General features: G+C 41.8%; 1 protein-coding gene across 4 annotated transcripts in view; it reads right to left on the reverse strand.

Annotated features, from left to right (window-relative positions):
- The window catches only part of UTRN (utrophin), a 372113-nt gene that overhangs the window by 332277 nt on the left and 21527 nt on the right, over positions 1–18309 (reverse strand). For 2 of the 4 annotated variants that reach the window (XM_057406866.1, XM_057406864.1), the window contains exon 1: positions 5715–5863. The exons of 1 other annotated variant lie outside the window; for it this stretch is intronic. In XM_057406866.1, the coding sequence (XP_057262849.1) occupies positions 5715–5808 (94 nt within the window). In that variant the 5' untranslated portion in view covers positions 5809–5863. Of the gene's footprint in view, positions 1–5714; positions 5866–18309 lie in introns of those variants that run through there. One more of the 4 variants, XM_057406867.1, reaches the window with a different exon arrangement.

The following is an 18309-nucleotide window of genomic DNA, read 5'->3' on the forward strand; positions in this document are numbered from 1 at the left end:
ACAGCACTTTGCGCCTTTCTTGTACACAGTGCTAAGAATCTCAGTGTATAACCTTCAATCTCAAACTGACATCAGCAAGCTGAAGCTTAAAATTTATTCATTGAAAACTGCAACAAGCATTATTAACAAATTATTCAGTCAAAAAGTATAATGCAAGACCTACACTCTAGGAAAATCAGGTAAAAGAAAATGGATGCTATTTATACAGGTTAATTTTCAAATATTCACATCAAATTTTATATTTATTTAAGCAACTAAAGAGCTCATAATGTTAGTTTTATGCACAGGAAGTGGAGAAACAGCAAATAACTTTTTACAAAGGGGTGTACCTAACAAATCTGACAGTTAACTGTACATATGAGAGAGAAAGTAGTTTTAGAGCAGATCTATTTTTCTACTTTCAGAAAGTATCGACTTTACTATCTCTTTGCTACCTTAAAAGCAGCAGTGGAAATAAATGTTTTTCTTGTATATAAAAAGACTTAGGTCAAACAAGCCAACTAAATATTGATTTTGTTATAGTTCAGCTGGGAGTAGAAGTTAATTTCAGAGGTCTGTGCAGAGTGTTTTATGAATTGCTTTAAAAATATTTCGCATTACAAGGTATTAAACCACTAAGAACCTTTTAAAATAATGTGAAGCTTAAAATGACTGAGCTATACAGTTCTAGCAGTAGGAAAGTATAGCTGAGAGAAAAAGTGATATTAAAGGCTCCACTCCACCAGCTCAGGAAGCCCAGCAGGATGCTCCCTTTCAACCCAAGGCAGGCAGTCCTGAAGCCTTGGTGTCAGAGGGCAGCTGAGGGGCAACCACGCAAAAGCACTGGGCTAGAACCAGTCATCAGCACAAGAGGGGACAAGCAGAGACAGGACCTGCCTGGTCATTACAGGCTATTTCTTTAAGAAGTTAGCCTTATTGCTAAAAAAAACTTGATGCATTCCTTTTAGCCAGTTTACCAGAACAGTGGGAAATACATGATCTTTGACATGGCTGCAGTTCCAGTATCTGGGATGCCCTCCTTATATCCCAGGCATACAACTGAGCATCGTATCTACATACTACAAGTTAGTATATCTCAGGCCCTAATTTCAAATTAATCAGAGCCAGAACAGTTAAGCAAGCCTGAACAATATTTTGCTTCAATAAAGAGGAGATCTTTCACAATTGTAGTACAAAATCCACTTTCTACTGAAATTTAGCAAGACAGGTACAACCGTCCTGCTTCCATCTGCACAAGCGATACTAAATGCTCTTTTATCTGTGAAATATTACAGAAAGCTGTCAGAGCACAGTGCTGTGTGCCAGGTTTGAACCAGGCAGACATCAGGGGAAAGCTGTCCACTGTCATGAAGTCAGCCACCACATTTCCGAATTTTTGTGAGAACCCTTGAACTGTTTGCTGCTTTTCTGAATGCTTCCATAGAAATTCATTACGGCACGTAACAAGTGTCAAGAGTACAAGGCATGTCCTTCCCCTTCAGCACAAGCACGCTTTTTACCAGCTGGAGGATCAGCTGGGGAATTACTGCAATTCACTTTCTCAGCCATCCGCTTAGTGAAGATTAGAGCCCACTCCACCCAGACGCCACACAAATTAGGTCACATAACAGGCCATACTGCTGCCAATTCCTACCCTATTCATCAGGGATGAAGGCAGGAAGCATATGCAGCCCTCCAGTTAAGGGTCAGAACATTTCAGTGAAAACATAAAAGTGAACTAGCAGCAGATTATTCACCAGCCAGAGGGAACATGGTTTGTCCATACGGCTGAATTGAGCCATGGGCACCACTCCATCCAACACAACGTAGAGGGGCACAGTCTGCATCCATAGCAAAAGACTCCCTGACAGTTACAAAAGGCGCAGAGAAATATTTTCCACTTTCTCAGTATGCACGTCTATTTAATAGTTCAATATACATATGAAGAGCTTAAAAGAAGTCCTTCAGAACCTGAAAGTCAATTCATGTGAAGACACAAAAGACAACTATGTAATACAATGCAATTACTTCATAATTTGTTCTTATGCATTTCATCCACTATGCTGTATTTCAGAACACATGCTTCATCACCTGCTGCCAAAAAGGAAATACACCATTTTCACATGTTTAAAAGCCAGCGTTGTTTCAAACCAAACAGATTTCAGGTCCAGCACATCTCTGCTAAGCAAACTAACCAACGCAGAGCTTACAGTTACATGAACAATACATTAAATATTATTTTTTACTATTGTAACAGCTTGTTGTCTCATGATTAAATAATTTCAAGCTGCTATCAGCGCATGTATCTTGTGGAAACATGAACAGATTCCTTCCCACCTGAAAGGAAGCTTTTCAGTTGCAGGCTGGTGCTCCTGGGATTTCCAAAAGGGAGACAAGAAGGGAGCCTCAAATAGTAACAGAAGTTAAACAAGGAGCTTTGAAATACATGCTCTTAAACTATCAGTTTGCAAAATGCCTCCATCATGTCATTACCATTATATCCTAGTGCTATAAAAAAAAACAACACTTATTTTAATCACTGGGTGGGGGCTGCACAATTAGCTCACACACTATAATGATTACTATCTCTTTTGCTTCAGCTAACAACTGTATGAAAGCAGAACAAAATAATACCTAGTGGCATGTTACTAAGATGCTAACATAGATTGCTTAATTACCACAAAGTGCTTTATTGACTTCAAGTTGACATTTTTTTTAGAAACAGTACTACAAGAAAAACCCTTTCAGAAGAATTTTTCTGCCTGCTTAATATAGGGTAAGTAGCCTCCCCTCAAATGACAGGGTGACATCCATCTGGGTAATGAGGCAATAGAAGCAGGGAAAAAAATAAATAAAAATCACATCAAATACTGCTACATCAGTAGAATATGTATAAATACCAAAAAAAAAATAGTTCAACCGTTTTCTTGGGAGAGTTTCAGAAATTTTCCTGGAAGAATATCAATTACGGAACAACTATGAAAAAGAGAACCTACTGTGTTTAAATAGGTGAAAAAAGTACAAGATCCCTTTTTTCCCCCTCCCTGATAAAGAGCAAACTCTAGTTCACTTAGGCACTATGCCTTCATAGCAGTGCCACCACACTCCCAGCACCCAGCACCGCCTTGAGACCTTAACAGGTTATTAGGAAAGATTAGATTTTTATAAAGAAGGACATCCCACTAGACAAGCTAAATTATTATTTAGTATCTTCTAGGCCATAAACCAATCTCTGATTAAACATGCTCATGTTTAGACTTCAGAAGACAGAAGAGTCTTATCCATTTTTGTTTCACCTAAACCGATGCATTTACACTCACACACTTTATCAGATATGAGCTTCAGCCTCCCTTCCTCCAGCCCCCACCAATTCTCACAAGGAGCCACTCAATAAAACCAAAGACACATCTCTGCTGACTCTGCAGCATTTACAGGTCAATAACCACTCCTAAACCTTGTAGCCAGAGCACTGCTCACAAGGTGCTTCCTAAACTTCTCAAAAATCTCCCTGTTATTTACATTCCAGATTTGCCTGAAAGCAAAGGACGTGAAGAAGAAATTACAGACACACACACCCTCCCAACTTTTCCACACATTTTTTCCTGCTTGAATATTTCTAAGTATTACATCACTGTAAAGTCTTTCCTCTCATAGAAAGGCTTCCCCGCTTCCCCAGATTTAATTTATTTTACCTTTGGTTTTTCTTTCTCTTGTTTTCTCTTCCATTACTCTTACCTTCTACTTTTTTCCTGATTTTTGGCTCTCCTATCTGAATTTCCAACACAAGACCTTCTAACAAGTGTCCAGAGCCACAAGTCCCTCACAGCTTCCAAACACATTGTATTAAAAACAAAAAAGTGAGCAGATGGCAACGAATCAGAGACCATCACACTCCTGAAAAGCAAAACAAGTCTTATACTCTACAAAAGAGTTAAGATTACAATTATAATGCAAGGAATTTCCTGGGGAAATCCTGCTGCTTGATAAACTGTAATTCCAGTATACCAGCCATGATACGCATGCCTTCAAAAACAGAGAGCTCTCAGTTCATAGGGAGTTAAACAGCCCTTAAGTACCTACCATGAAGCGCACCCTGCTCAATCATGTAAATCACCTGAGCAGCTTCTACTCAATTAGATTTACGCCTTAGCCTAGCCCCAGTCACAGAAACCATCCATAAAAACACAAACTTCACCAACTACTACCTGTGTACACACACTGGCACTTACACATTAAAAACACCTGAAAGACAGACAGGAAAACTCAATACACACACCATTATCCCATAGACGAACATTTCAGAACCTTCGCAACAGCAGTTGATTACATGACTGGTTATAATACTCGCCCGGAGATTATGCTTTTCTGAAAATACAGTGATGAAAGAAGAAAGGGAAAAAAATTCTGGGAAATTGTCCTAAAAGCCCAAAACAATATACACAGAGCCAGAAAAAAAATTTGTTCTGAACAATGGTCCAGGGTAAAAACCAAACTGATTTCCTCCTAATTTTCCAGGAGGGATCAACTGCAGCTGTACCTCATTAGCAGGTCGAATACAGGCAGATTTTGGTGAACACCAAATGTCTGCAACCTGTGATTTAGTGACCTCTCCAGAGTCAGTCAAACACAACTCCACTCACATAGCTGAGCTTTCTTGACAATTTTGTCAGTTTTAACAGAGTTTGGACTGGAACATAAAGGGAAAGTTTCTGCTTTCAACAAGACTGGCGTATATCCAAATCCAACTCATTGTTCTAGAAGGAAACATACATGAGCTCAGAGTCCCAGCCCATCGTTTTATTCTAAAGTTAGCCATTGCACCGCTACATCTTAAGATTTTGTTTCTTTCTCTAAAATCCCATGTTCAGACTCCAGATTTGTACCAAAAAATCTCCACATCCAAAGTCAGGTCAAATGGATCAAATTCTCCATTGATCAGCAGGTTCTCCATCTCTGAATTTCTGATACCAACTCACAAAATAATCAGCCTCCATCTGCCAATTACTGTGTCTAAACAGTATGTTCACATGTACTAGGAATCCTCAAATTGCCTTTTCCATGCAAATCTATATTATTTGGCCCTGGTCACAAAACAGCAGAATAGGCAATCCATGAAATTTCAATTGGGATGGGTAGGAAAGGATGCCAGAACGAAAAGGAAGGAGAAACATTGCTAATTTCTTCTCCTCCAAAACATACATATCACAGGAAATGTTGCTCCATGGAGGTATCACCAAAGTGTGAAAAATACAAGAAGTCTGAGGGGTGAAGGAGCTGCACATTCAGAAGTCCCAAAAGACACAATAAGCAGAACTGTATAGAATTGAGACACAACTAAATACTGAAATCACTGTAACTTAACGCACGGTTTAAGAAAATTGTGGACATTAAGACTTTCAATCAGACAGAACAGCAATAAAACTTATGCCTTGAAAAAGTTAGCATGTTACAGGTCAAAGGGAAGTCCATGACACAAGCTTTACCAGGAGGATCTTTTGGCTGCAGGTGTGTCACAGCCAGGGCTCGTACAGCACTTGCAATGGGCAGCACCACAAAAAACAGCCTTTCCCTGCACTCTGTCCTGCCATGCCTTCCACAACATGCTCCTGTTAGCCACCAAACTTGAACAAAGTTAAAGAGCAGCAGTTTGCATCAGGTGTAAAGATAAACAGAGGCCCACATGCTGACCCTTTCATCCACCACAGCCTTGAAGTCATAGGTAAGCATGTACTCACCCAGAGGAGGGCAACAGGTCTGTCTGTTGGGATCCCGAGGCGCAGCAACCTTGTACTTTTTCCACACAACTTTCTTGGCTGTTTGAACACTCATGATCAAGCTCACTCTTTGAAAAACAGGAAAGCGAAGATGCAGAGGAAGTACACGCTAGTACCGGTGCAAGAACTGCATGCCGGGATTCGGCAGGGGGAGGAAAGCACTGGTTTTCCTCCGAGGGTTCGACACATTCAGCCACACAGTGACTAACAAAACCATTCAGGAAACACACACTTTTTAAAAGGCTGCACATAAACAAGTAAGAGACTTCAAGCTAGCTGAGGGTTGGAGGTTTTTTCTCTTTAAGAGCAGATGAATATGCTGCTGTGCTACTCCTTGCAAAAACGGAAGATCCCCCCCGCTTTGAAAGCACTGACAAATTAAATTCTACATACAGAAAATAGGAAAGAAGGTGGAAACTTCCCTCTTCTGTTCAAATACAATACTATTTTCAAAAATCCTGGGTGGTTTTAGCATTTACTTTGCAAAAAGCTTGCAGTATTACCATAACACTTTCCACACATTCGACAGAAAGTGAAAACAGAACAATTCTGCAAGGTGAGCATCTAATATCTTTTAACGGCCTTTCAGAACAGCGCAAGAAAACTTTACCACACGATTTCAGGATAAAAAGGAAATTCTACAAATCGACCTCCACATCAAAAATTACAAACTCCAATTAGGCATGCCATTTCCATTGTCCAGCAATTCCAAACAAGACAGACCGTGACCCAGTAAAGCAGAAGATTAATAATCCAAAGCTATGATAACAGAGTTATTTTACAAGTGGGCCTTTACACTATGTTTACCACCAATACAGAAGGCGAAACCAATCCACGGACCTTCGACATCCTATTGCTAACTTTATAATCAAACTGAGAGGATTCTGAATTCTGTAGTTATGAAAGATGTGATTCCATATTACATGCTTTAGGATATTGAACTGCATAGAATTCCAATAGTCAGAAAAAAGGAATGCAAGAGGAGATTAACTGTAACACAGAAGCACAGGCACTATGACCAGAGAGGAGCTGTACACAGGAGAACTAGTCAAAAGCAGAAAGACAGATGCTATTTGTCTGTCTCGTTGTATTATGCTATCAGACAACTGTTCGAAATACAGCTCTCAATTCTTCATTAATATTCAACTGGGACAGTTTACTGTGTCACATACCAGACAGACACTGAGGGGAGCAGAGGGGGAGAGGGTGGTATGGAAATCAATAGAAGATTTTTCTTTATATTTTACTGAGGACAGGAGTTGGTCCTGCTTTGTTTTGTGGGTTGTGGATGGTGGGGCTTTTTTGCAGTTTTAAGAATTCCTCAAAGTTAAAGCTTGAAAGACATGCACAAAAGGAGGTTTGTTTCTGTGTGTAAAGACAACCATACATTCAGTAGGCTAAAAGACATTTGTATCTAAACATTTCTGTAGACCACACAAAAAAAGATCAACATAGAAAGGTAATAAAGTTTTAAAGCTAGGATTCTTATTTTTAGATACAAGCTACAAGGATGCATTTTGCCATAGCAAATACAAATATAAACCTTACTGTGCCAAGCACTTTAAGAGCACAAAACAAAGAGATGCTTCAACTCTACCAACCATACAAAGACAATTAGAGGGCAGCCATGCACATACCTCAGAAGTCTTATCCAACACCTAAACTCCCTCTTTTCAGGTCTTGATAAGACTTGCCTGCATTCCATAAAAGCACCCTCCTGTTGGTCTAAAACTTCATCTCACTTTGGTCTCAAACCTCATCTCACTTTGGTCTCTGCCACTCCAAGGCCATACACAAACGAATTAAGATGCTCTCCATCAGACACTTGCCAAGACTGAAGGATACGTACAAGTTCCAGGATTCAGCTAGTTTGTTGCAACGTTTCTGGGTTTCCCACTCCTCAGTCATAGAATGGTTTGGGTTGGAAAGGAACTTAAAGCTCATACAGTTCCAACCCTCCTACCATGGGAAGGGACACCTTCCACTAGACCAGGTTGCTCAAAGCCCTGTCCAGCCTGGCCTTGAACGAAGAAAGTGTGTGCAGTCAGTGAGAGAAGTCAGAGAAAGACTGATCTCTGAGCCTCCATCAGTCTCTTGAACTTCAACATGAAGATATTGGAGGGGCTGAGGGAAACCACTCGGAGAGCTGGAAACACCAGAGAGCTTCCAGAGAAGCTCAGCTCCCAAGATCTTCCTGCCACCAGCAACTTTATCCCATACATTACAGAAACCTTTTCTATCTAACACCAAGTTTTACTTTGAAAACCCAACATAAAAATATACAATGAGAATATTAACCTAATAAAGGGGGGATTTATTTGTTTTTAATTTAAGCATAATGCATCTCTTGCCTAAATAGAGATAGAACTCTTAGGTTCAGACATGAAACTAATGCTATCAGAAAAAAGTTAGCTTTAGGATGGCAGGAATATTTTTTAAGATGAATTTTTAAAAGTGAAGCTATGGCCTCTGCCAAAATCTGAAGTACTGGCTGTGAAATCCATGCATTAACCACAAGAGCTGATAAGACAGAAATGGAAGCTTTTGGGGAAAGTGATCTTCAAAGAAGGCAAAAGATTTTTTTTTTTTTGATATTTTGTTGGTTTTTGGTTTGTTGTTTTGGGATTTTTTTTTTTTTTAAACAAACTCGCTAGCACACCCTATACCCATAAACCACTTCATTCATTAGCAGAACACGGTCTTCTCCCTACTACTACCAAATTCAATAGGTCATTTATTTAGCAGCTCTCCAGCTGGAGTACGTGCTCTCTTTTATTCACTCTGGTGTTGACAGCAGTAATCAAATTTTGCACATACCACTGGCTCTATTATAGTTCAACAGCAGCTGGCTGACTGCCTAGTCTTCTTATCATCATGTAAGATAAAAAAGACCAGCCAAACAGACCAGCTGAAACTACAGTGGGAAGACAGAAGTAGAGTGAAGCCTAAGTAGAAGTCTAGTAAGTAGAAATCACATGGAGTTATGCTTGTCTGTGTATTACAAAGCATTGAGGAGAGCAAGGCTAGGCTCAACAAATGACAAGCTTACTTTCACAGTTTTCAGGACTGGAGCTTAGATGGCAACTCAATACTTGTAGAAGAGAAGGTCTGAACGCCATACTTCACACGTGAAAAACTGCCCATCAACAGCTCAGTCCATGCAGCAAGGAGTGGGAAAGTAAGTGTAGAGTTGGGGCAGGGGAAAAGGGAAGGAAAAAAGAGGGAGGAGTAAACAACAACAACAATTAAAAAAAAAACAGAGAACTATATCCTTTCATTTGAAGGTGAGCTCATAATTACTGAAGATCACTTCTCTATCACAGCCCCAGCACATATGAAGTCAGTACTGGGTTCAAAGTAAATTAAAAGTTCACAGAGGCAAACAACAATGGGAGCAGAGGGCAACATCCTTTAATTATAAAAATTCCCTGTATGCAAGGCAGTCCAGAATGAAATTGGCTTCCATTTCTTCTTTACCTTCTGGGAGCCTTCCAAGAGCCTTGAATGCCTTGACTCTGAGAAGAGGAAACTGGCTCCTTTTTCACAGCCTCTCTCCTTCTAGCTTTGTTCCAAGCAAGCCCTGGTTAACCCTGCTCTGAGCTTCCACTCTTCCAGACAAGCCTGCAGAGAAAAGCTTGTTTCATGGAGGAGGAAAAACCCCATCTTAGAAGATTTCTCATGGGAGCAGAATAAGGACACACAAGAGTTCTTCCTTCACCATTCTCCTCCATCAGGCATAAGCCAAAAGCTGCCTTCTTCCTAGAGGAGCACACTCTTCTGTAGGGTTCCTGCACTACCTCTCTAGCCCTACGCTTTGTAACACTGCTATAATGAGCTTCTAGTTAAGCACTTCTCATGCTGTGGGACATTAACACCCCATAATTTTGTTCAGGATGTTTTATTTCACCGAAACAACATGACAAGATTTTTTTCTTTTTTTTTTTTTTCTCGCTGGCCTAACAGGTTTTGAATTAGCAGATCACACAATGCTTGCTTAAGCAAGCAAACAAGAGAGCTTAGAGAATAATGCTAAGGAAAAGGATGCTGAAAAGGCAAGGACAGGAACTCAAACAAAGTAATGTTTCAAGTGCCTGATGCATTTTGATGGAAACTAGTCATCTGTTTATCCCCCACTTCCAGGAAACTCACAGCCACAGCAACTTCAGATGGATAACAAAGTTTTTAGCACTTCTATTGAAACCTCCTTTCACACAGCAGGTTCCTGTCAGCAATAATGCTTTCTCCTGAAAAGGGAATTAGCAGTACAGTAACTGACCTTGCTACTGTGGAAAAGGAACATAACTCTGAGTACAGCAGCTGCTGGATCATGGCAGTACAGATAACTTACAGATACTCTCTCAGTGCTCACACAGGCAGCTCCAATACCAAACTCTTCCAGCATGCAGCTTTTCAGCCACACTGCCCTTCACACACATAGTTCTCGTAAAACAGCATGTCTGTGGCTGCTGCAAATAACCCACTGACTCATCCTGCAAAAGAGACTCATCCTGCAAAGAAATAACACCAGCAACTGCAATGACAAACTGTGTCAGCTTTCAAGAATCTCCACGATTTAGTTAGCCTTTTTTGAAGTTCCTCTTCTGTCTTGGGGAAGGGGGTATAGAGATACTGAAGGGAATACTTTAAATCTAAATACTGAGAAAACCTGTGGAGCACATTCTTCCAAAAGCATTGCTTACATTATAGTTAAATCTGTGAAACCCAACCATGACACACAGCCAGCACCCCCCTCTTTCACAAAGCATCTTGAGCCACCTCTTTCCAGCAGCCCACGGAAGTGGCAGCAGGTCCGCAGGAGCCTTCTGCATTTTGCTTCTTGTTTAAGATACTGAGCACACCTTCTGAAACAAGGTTCCTGCCCATTCATGGGCACGTTTATAAAACAAATCCCAGTCATGGCAGATGCACAGCTCAGCATTTGTGTACTTGTATGCTGGGAAATAACATGCATTTCAGCGACAGCCCTGTGCTGAAGCCCAAGTGGCAATGTGCAATCCCAGAACAAGAAAGCGACCATCATTTCTGTGCCCCCACCTCTCCAATCAGCCATCCTGGTTGTCCATACCACTTGCCCTGGCAGTAGGCATTGCCCTGCTGCAGTGGCCTGGGCTTAGCCCAGCAGCCAAATGGCTGTGAGAGCTACTGGTGAACAACTCCTCTCAGGACAGACTCTGCCCTCAGCACATTCTGCAGCATCAGAAACTGCTGCAGGGAAAGGCACCACCTCCAAAACACATCTTGCATCCTGGCACATGGAAGGCATGGGAGCAATCCAGAACTCGGGAACAAATGGCACAGGCAAGCATATGAATAAAACAATTTATTTGTACCTTTTCCTGTCACACATTTCGCAAATGTATATTTGTGCCTCCAAGAACAGAAACCTCTCAAAGCTTCCTTCTAAACTGCATAGGGATTTTTCCTTAGAAGGCATCTTCTGATGCCTTCTTTTCATACTAGAAGATGTAGGCAGGAAAAATGGGAAACCTACAAGATTTCATTCTTAACTGCAGTCATGTAGGTTGACTGTAATTTGAGCACGCTTCCATAGGTATCCTTTCTGGCTTGTGCTAGTTAAACCTACTTCTGCTAACAAACCCTGGCCAGGGTACACACTGATAAAGGTAAGAACAGTCCTGCCAGCAGGAGAAGAGCAACTCAGAGTACTCCAAAGCCTGTAAGTCCATATACCAAACACCTAAAGCCCCACAGGAGACAGCTCCTCTGTGGAAGGAGCCTCTTCCTGTTCACTAGCTACAGCAGCAAAATACTAATCACCTTCCAGCTTCAGGTACCAGAATATGTAGGAGGGACTACCAGCTTTGTACGCAACATTCCTGTCCCCTCCCTATACAAATATACATATATATATACATACACACATGCTATATACACACTCTGAACACCAACAGTCCTTACTAAGCTGACAGGAGCAGTGAATCCTCCTGACCCAGCAGGGCTGGGCAGAGGGGAAGGACAGCACATGAGGAAGCCTGAAGAGCAACTCTGCAGCAAGCACACAGCCCTGTGCTTGGCAAAGCCTTCAGGCCTTTGCTGAGGGTGCCTCTAACAGCTAAGGCTGCAAACCCAGCCTTCATCCTGAAAGCTAAACCGCTGGGGAGAAGGAGGGGAGATAACCACAGATAAATTTATTACAGTGTATTTCTACAGTGGCACAGTCAGACCAATGACTGAGGCATCAGTGGTCAGCAGAGTGCCTCCACCAACTGCAGCTTCAAACATCTAGGAGTTTGCTTTTCTTTTTTAATGTCCTGAGATGATGCATGGGTGATCAGATAGCACCCACTAAGACATTAACTCTTCCCCTGTACCATTTAGAGCAAACTATTTATTTGCGTACTGCCACCAAACTGTTACACACATTTATTACCAGTCATTTCAAAAATTAGCATTAAACGTCTCCCACCCAGACAGTCTGCTTCTCTTCCCATTTGCAGCAATGTATTTTATTCATCCTTTTCCAAAACCAAAAAGCCACAAAAGGCAAAAGAGAGGGACAGCATTGTGCAGAGCTGCTCTGTCTTCTGCAGGAACTGTTCCTACAGTCCCCATGCTGGGGATGGGGAGCTTTGTACACCTGGAAAAGATGCCTTCAGAAAGCCTGGATTAGGAGCACCAAATGTCTCCATTCCATCCTCAAATAGCAAGAGTACTGTAGAGAGGTCCCTAAGCTATACAGAGCGTCCTTTCCTAGTCCGGAAAGCTTAAAGTCAGCAAGAAACTGTCAGAGGCACCCTAAAACTAAGGGAGGAAAGGGGTGAGGGGGAAGAATAGATGCTCCCTATAGTTCTATAGCTGACCATAGGCAGCTCAGGACAGCCTTCCTGCAAATAGCTTCTTGTCTATTAGCACACTTTGACAAACACATGAGAACTTCAACTCACTTGTGTTGACTGGAGTTAGTCTAATAATAAACAGAGCAATTGCAGAGAGAGGACAGTTACACTTCCAACACAATTACATTTCCAGGTAAACTCTCCACTCCTCAGAAGATACATTTGTCTCCTGCCAAGGACCCAAGGCAAGCATCCCTCTTTTCGAAATAGCACTGCAGTTAGAGTCAAAAGAAAAGAAGGAAATAAAAATGCATACCAAAACCTGCCTGCTCACTCAGCATGGGAAGCCTGAACTGAGTGTAGGGGACCCAGCACAGTGACACAGCACAGAGTTGTGTGCAAGCACCCAGCCAATGGTCCAGAGCTGCATCATGGCCCCTGGGGACCACGCACTGTCTGGCTGATGATGGTGGGTGCCACACTGTTCCTTCTGCACAATGCCAGAGCGACACTTCACGATTTTTCAAGCTACAGAAAACCTATCTTGCAATTATCTATTCTGCTGCCACAGTATGAGGATTTATTTTCATGGAAGATCCCTTTACCAAACAGGAAAAAACACCCAAAAAACCACACAAAAAACACATGCTCCAGCTCAATCCTCTTTAAAGCCTCCAGCTAACAGCAGACTTACTATACCTCTTGTTAATTTGTCCCAACAGTTAAATTGCACTCACTGCTAAAAGCTTACACACCAATTCACAACCTTCAGCCACAGATTTCCTTTTAACAGCTACAAACTGCAAATCATTGTGTGTTTGTTTAAGGTTGCCAAGACTACAACAAGAGCAGAGAGTGTATTTCAATAGATAATCCAACATCAGATGCTTTGGTTGGCATAATACTCTACAAAGACTGTGTGTATATATATATATAAAATCATTGCATCTCAGTTGTCAGATACTAGAAGTGCATCATTAAAACTACTGTTAAAAATTATTGGCCTTCTTTCTCCCTTCCCTCACCAATTAGCATGGCAAGAAAAAGAGTGGGGTAAAACCATGTCCTTTGTTAAATATTGAATCCACTGGAACCTGCAAATTAACTGATTATTAAACTAGCCTGAGGTCAGTTTACAGAGGCCATCACGCAGCAGCTATGGCAACACAGAGCCACCATGCTGTACTGCCAACTAGCAAGGGGAATCAGGTAAGAACAAAGAACAAACCAACAAACAGCATCAGGGCCACAGAAGCAGAGTTAAAGCCCTCAGAGGGAGGGTTCTTCAGTTTAGCACAGCATTTCTGTTTATCAAGAGACTAGGGAAGGAGAAGAGTGTAGAAGAAACAAAGCACACAGCCCAACTGAACCATTGCACAGAGGCAGAAAAGACCCACACAACCGAACACGCAAACAGAAAAAAGCAACAAGCCTCTCTAAAAGTAACCCTACACACAGACTCATAAGCAGAGAACCAGCACACTGAAAAGAGAGGTGCACATGCTCTCCCAAATAAAGCATACCATCTCAAGCCACCTGCCCATGTTCCCAAGCAGAGGCTGGGGACCAGCCCAGTGCACACATCAGCAGAAGAGATTAAGTAGTAGGTTGGTTATCAGACATCCCTCTCAGCTCCACGCACAAACCACCAGTGTGCACCATCAGTGGAGACATGGTGTAAATAGGACTAGGCAGTAGCAAGCAGCTGAAGAGCAACAACTGATTCAGTTTTGCAAGTCAGCAAAAGGTTGTATGTTTACACCCTCACTTGTTTTCAAGAAGTTTTTAGCAAGCTTTCTGTGCATACACTTTGCAGGCTTCTGCCAGGTCAAATGGAAAACACTGGGTTCAGTTGTCGAAGTGTGCGGAGGAGTAATTACCAAAGCTCCACTGGACAGAAGGATTGCATTCTTTTACTCTTCAAATGCCACCACCCACTAAGATATCATAATAAAATTCCCAGAAACCTTCTAAGCAAAGCCAGCATGCACTGTGCAGAAGTTAACCTGCAATCTCGTAATATCCATCCCAAAAACTCTATCTGTACTTCCCAAAATACTATGGTAAAATGTGGAACTCTGCTACTGCTACCACCACCAGGATGGCTTTTGTCAGCAATGTAACCAAGTGTTAGTTGAACTTAAAGCTTAAAGCCACAGGTACAGTAAGTTCCAAGAAGTCTTTCCTTCTGTGCAAGACTGACTGGCACCACACACATTCCCAAGCCAGAAAAATGAAGCCCCGAAACACAATTCCCACTTCACAATTACTGTGATGCAACACATGCAGCACAGCATCCGCACATAAAGATTTGATGTCAACAATACATACATTTACTAGCTTATTTTAAAGCAATTTGAGGTTTAAAAACAGATGCACACACAACGTTATTGGTCACCTTACTGAAGCATCACACCTTAAACCTGAAGTGTGAGCAGCTGCAGTGTCTCATCCACAGTCTGAACAGCAGCTTTTCTACTATTCATCCCTCCCTCACCTGACATTTACTGCAACAACCTGACAACAGGCTCGATAAAATTTTATTACTTTTACAAAAACATTTGGAAGCTGAAGCCTTCAAGAATTTGCTTTGTTCCCTTTGAGTTTCAGTGTCTTATCCCTCCACTGTTCAACTGCTTTCATGTATTCTAAATATATGTACATAGTGAGTACACTCATGATTAGGAGTACATGAGTATGTAATAAGTAACTTTGAAGAAAAGTTTTTACGCCGAAGTGGATACTGAGATTCTGAAACACCACACATCATCTGTGTGTTCAGGACCCTCGTGCCATTCAGAAGATGGGCTTTTATAACCTCCCAATCTTCCTAGCACACGAAGCTCTGACTGGCACTCCGTGTTTGCCGGTTTGTTCCTTACTTTGCCTTGTCCTTTCTACCACCCTACTGGCTCTTGCTATTGCTATCAAGCCCTGAGTGGGTTTTCTCATAGGATGATTTTCTTACTAGCTTAACTTCTTGTTCCTGAGCTGCAACAGGGTGCTTGCTGAAAAGCAGCACCTTGTTTCTCTCTGAAGGCCTGTCAGCACACACAGGCAAAGCCCCTTTAACTTCACAAAGCTAATGCTGAGGCACGTTGCATTAAGCTCGTTTAGAAGTATAGGTTGGTAGAAATCCAATACAAATACAGGAGGAGGAGAACAACAACAAAACATGCTAATTGTTGCATGGCAGTTGTAATTCACTCAAAACACACACGTGTGTGCAGCCCTTCAGGCTCTTTGTTACTCTGCCTTCAGCTTGCCCAACATTTCGGCAGTTCTCTATAATACCTGTATTCAACCAGACATCAGGCTATCTTCATTAACATCAGGCTATCTTCATTAACAATAATTTCATATCCAGAGACAGCTATACTGTCATATAAACTTTTCCATTATTTATGCATAATTCACTCACTGTAACTGTGCTAGTTTAAGACAGTTCTATGGATGAAGCATTAAAAAACTTCATTGCTGCTATTTTATTCTTTTTACTTGGTACCATGATCATAGAATTAATCCTTTTGGTTTGTTTTCTTTAATCTGCTTGTAGATGCTTTTGTTTGTTTGTTTTTAAAATAACTTTGAGCTCTGACACACTGCACTCCCTACAACAAAGTTTGTCTCAAAAAAAAAAAAAAAAATCACTTTCTAATCACACAAGTACTTCAGGTCACCCACACCCAAAAAGTCAAACCCCCATCCCATATTATCATCATAAACATGTTAGAAGAAAAAAACTAAATAAAGGGGATCCCCATGATAAAGACCTTTACAAGTTAGACTGCAAGATAAGTGGGGCAGTTCAGAAGAAGGGTGGCAAGGTTCAAAAACAGAACTTCATACAGATGCAATTAAACTGTTTGCAATAGTGCTTAATAACATAAAAACCTACAATTATCTGCCTTTGGTAAAACTTGTGCTACTGAGTGTATGTGAGGCCCTGGATCATTGAAAAGTAGCTCTAGTGTAAACGCAGCCAAATAACCACAAAGAGTCAAGAAGCTATTTTACCTAGCAGTTTTTAGAAGTCTATTTTGACCCTAAATTCTTTAGATCCAATGAACTGCCCCCAGCCCTGTTGTTTTTCACCGCCTGTTTTGTCTCCCCACTTGCTTCAGTATACTCAATTACTCCTCCTGCAAACAATAAAAACCTCAATATTGTTAAGAAAAAAAATAAGCAGCTCTCAAAGCAAATCACGAGACAGTTCATTCAGTCTTCTCACTCCCACACAATCACCAGGTGCTGCCACACTTGTGATCTTGTACCTCCTATTCCACCATAATTAGCCTCATCTTCCTTGCCTTGTTCTACCCATGAGCTATACAGCTGTTAATCAGTGGTTTGAACCTCCACCAGGGAGGTTAAACTCAATCAGGCAGGCCAGTACAATGCATCCCAGTACAGCCTAGTGAAGTGAGTATAAATCCCTACCAATACTGAAAATAACCACTGCATGCCCCATTTTGTCTCTTACAAGCAGCACCAGGTGAGACCACTGAACTCCTCCCACCAGCACACAAAAGCAGGTACAGACAAACATGAGGGGCAACAACATTGCCACAGCAAATCTAACTTCTACATGTCGCTGCAATGCATTTCTAGCAGCCAGCTAGACCATGACTCATAGTCACCCGCAACACGAGGTTTCTGGCTGGCAAAACAAACCTACAGAATTGTCCAGGGCCTGCCCCAGCCCTCCCTGCCTCCCCTGAGATTGGGTGGAATTGCTCCAGCACATTTCAAACTCTGGATTTCAGAATTTTGTAGAGATGGAAGAGGACAGTACAGGGATATGTGCCCAGCTGTAGACAGCAAGAACTTCATGACTACTATAGGAAAAGCAGGAGCTCCTTTCAGTTACTTTCATGACCATTCATTCAATTCCCCATGCTCTCAACAGCTAGTTCCAACCAAAGCCACTGAGGGCACTCTAATGGTGTAGCTGGTTTGACATTCGTTCCACTCCTTCAGAAAACTAGTCTCAACAACAGCCTATTTCCAAACTAAAGCCACTGCTCCAACCAGGAAGTCTGCTGGGAAGCCATGCAGTGATGACAGGGAATGCTTCCTGTCTCGCTTCTGAGCCACAGCATCCACCATGACCAATCCTTTGACCCACCCATCCATCAAAGCCCAAGGATGGATTAGACACAGCAAGCAGATCACAGAGCTTATGTGTATGTCTTCCCCTCCCCTAAACCCCACATCCTGTTACAGAAGTGCCAAAGATTTGTTATGAACTGGGAGGATACAAGGCATGGTCAGGTTCTTCTGCTGCTGGGGAGCAGAAGGTTCAAGCAGCAATCCCAAAACCATGCAGGACCTGGGAGGTGGCAATGGGGAAGAAGGCGAGCACTTCCAATCCAGCCCACTGACTACAGAAATTACACAGGCTCCTGCAGGAACCAGATGTTTCACAGCTTCAGGCTTTTTTCTGAAGGTAAAAAGGTCAAACTTTATAATTAAGCTCCATGGCTAATGCCACTATAAAAATAAGGAAGTTTCCATTTCATTTGCTTCAACTTGCTCTACCCTAGAAGTTCCCATTCCAGCATGCTGGCAGTAGTCTATAATCACAGCCAGCTGTGACAGGCTTTCTTCACAATCTGTAAAAAATTGAGCAGATATTAAATTCCACTCTTAGCAGCACTGTATCATCCTAGAAAAAGAAGGGAAAAAACCTACCACACACATCAGGATAATGTTAGAAAGGCCCAGTAAACATTGCA

This window comes from Pezoporus wallicus, unplaced genomic scaffold (assembly GCF_028554395.1).
Source record: "Pezoporus wallicus isolate ANWC-B61680 ecotype Strahan unplaced genomic scaffold, APGP_CSIRO_Pwel_v1 scaffold_6362, whole genome shotgun sequence".
Lineage (NCBI taxonomy): Eukaryota > Metazoa > Chordata > Aves > Psittaciformes > Psittacidae > Pezoporus > Pezoporus wallicus.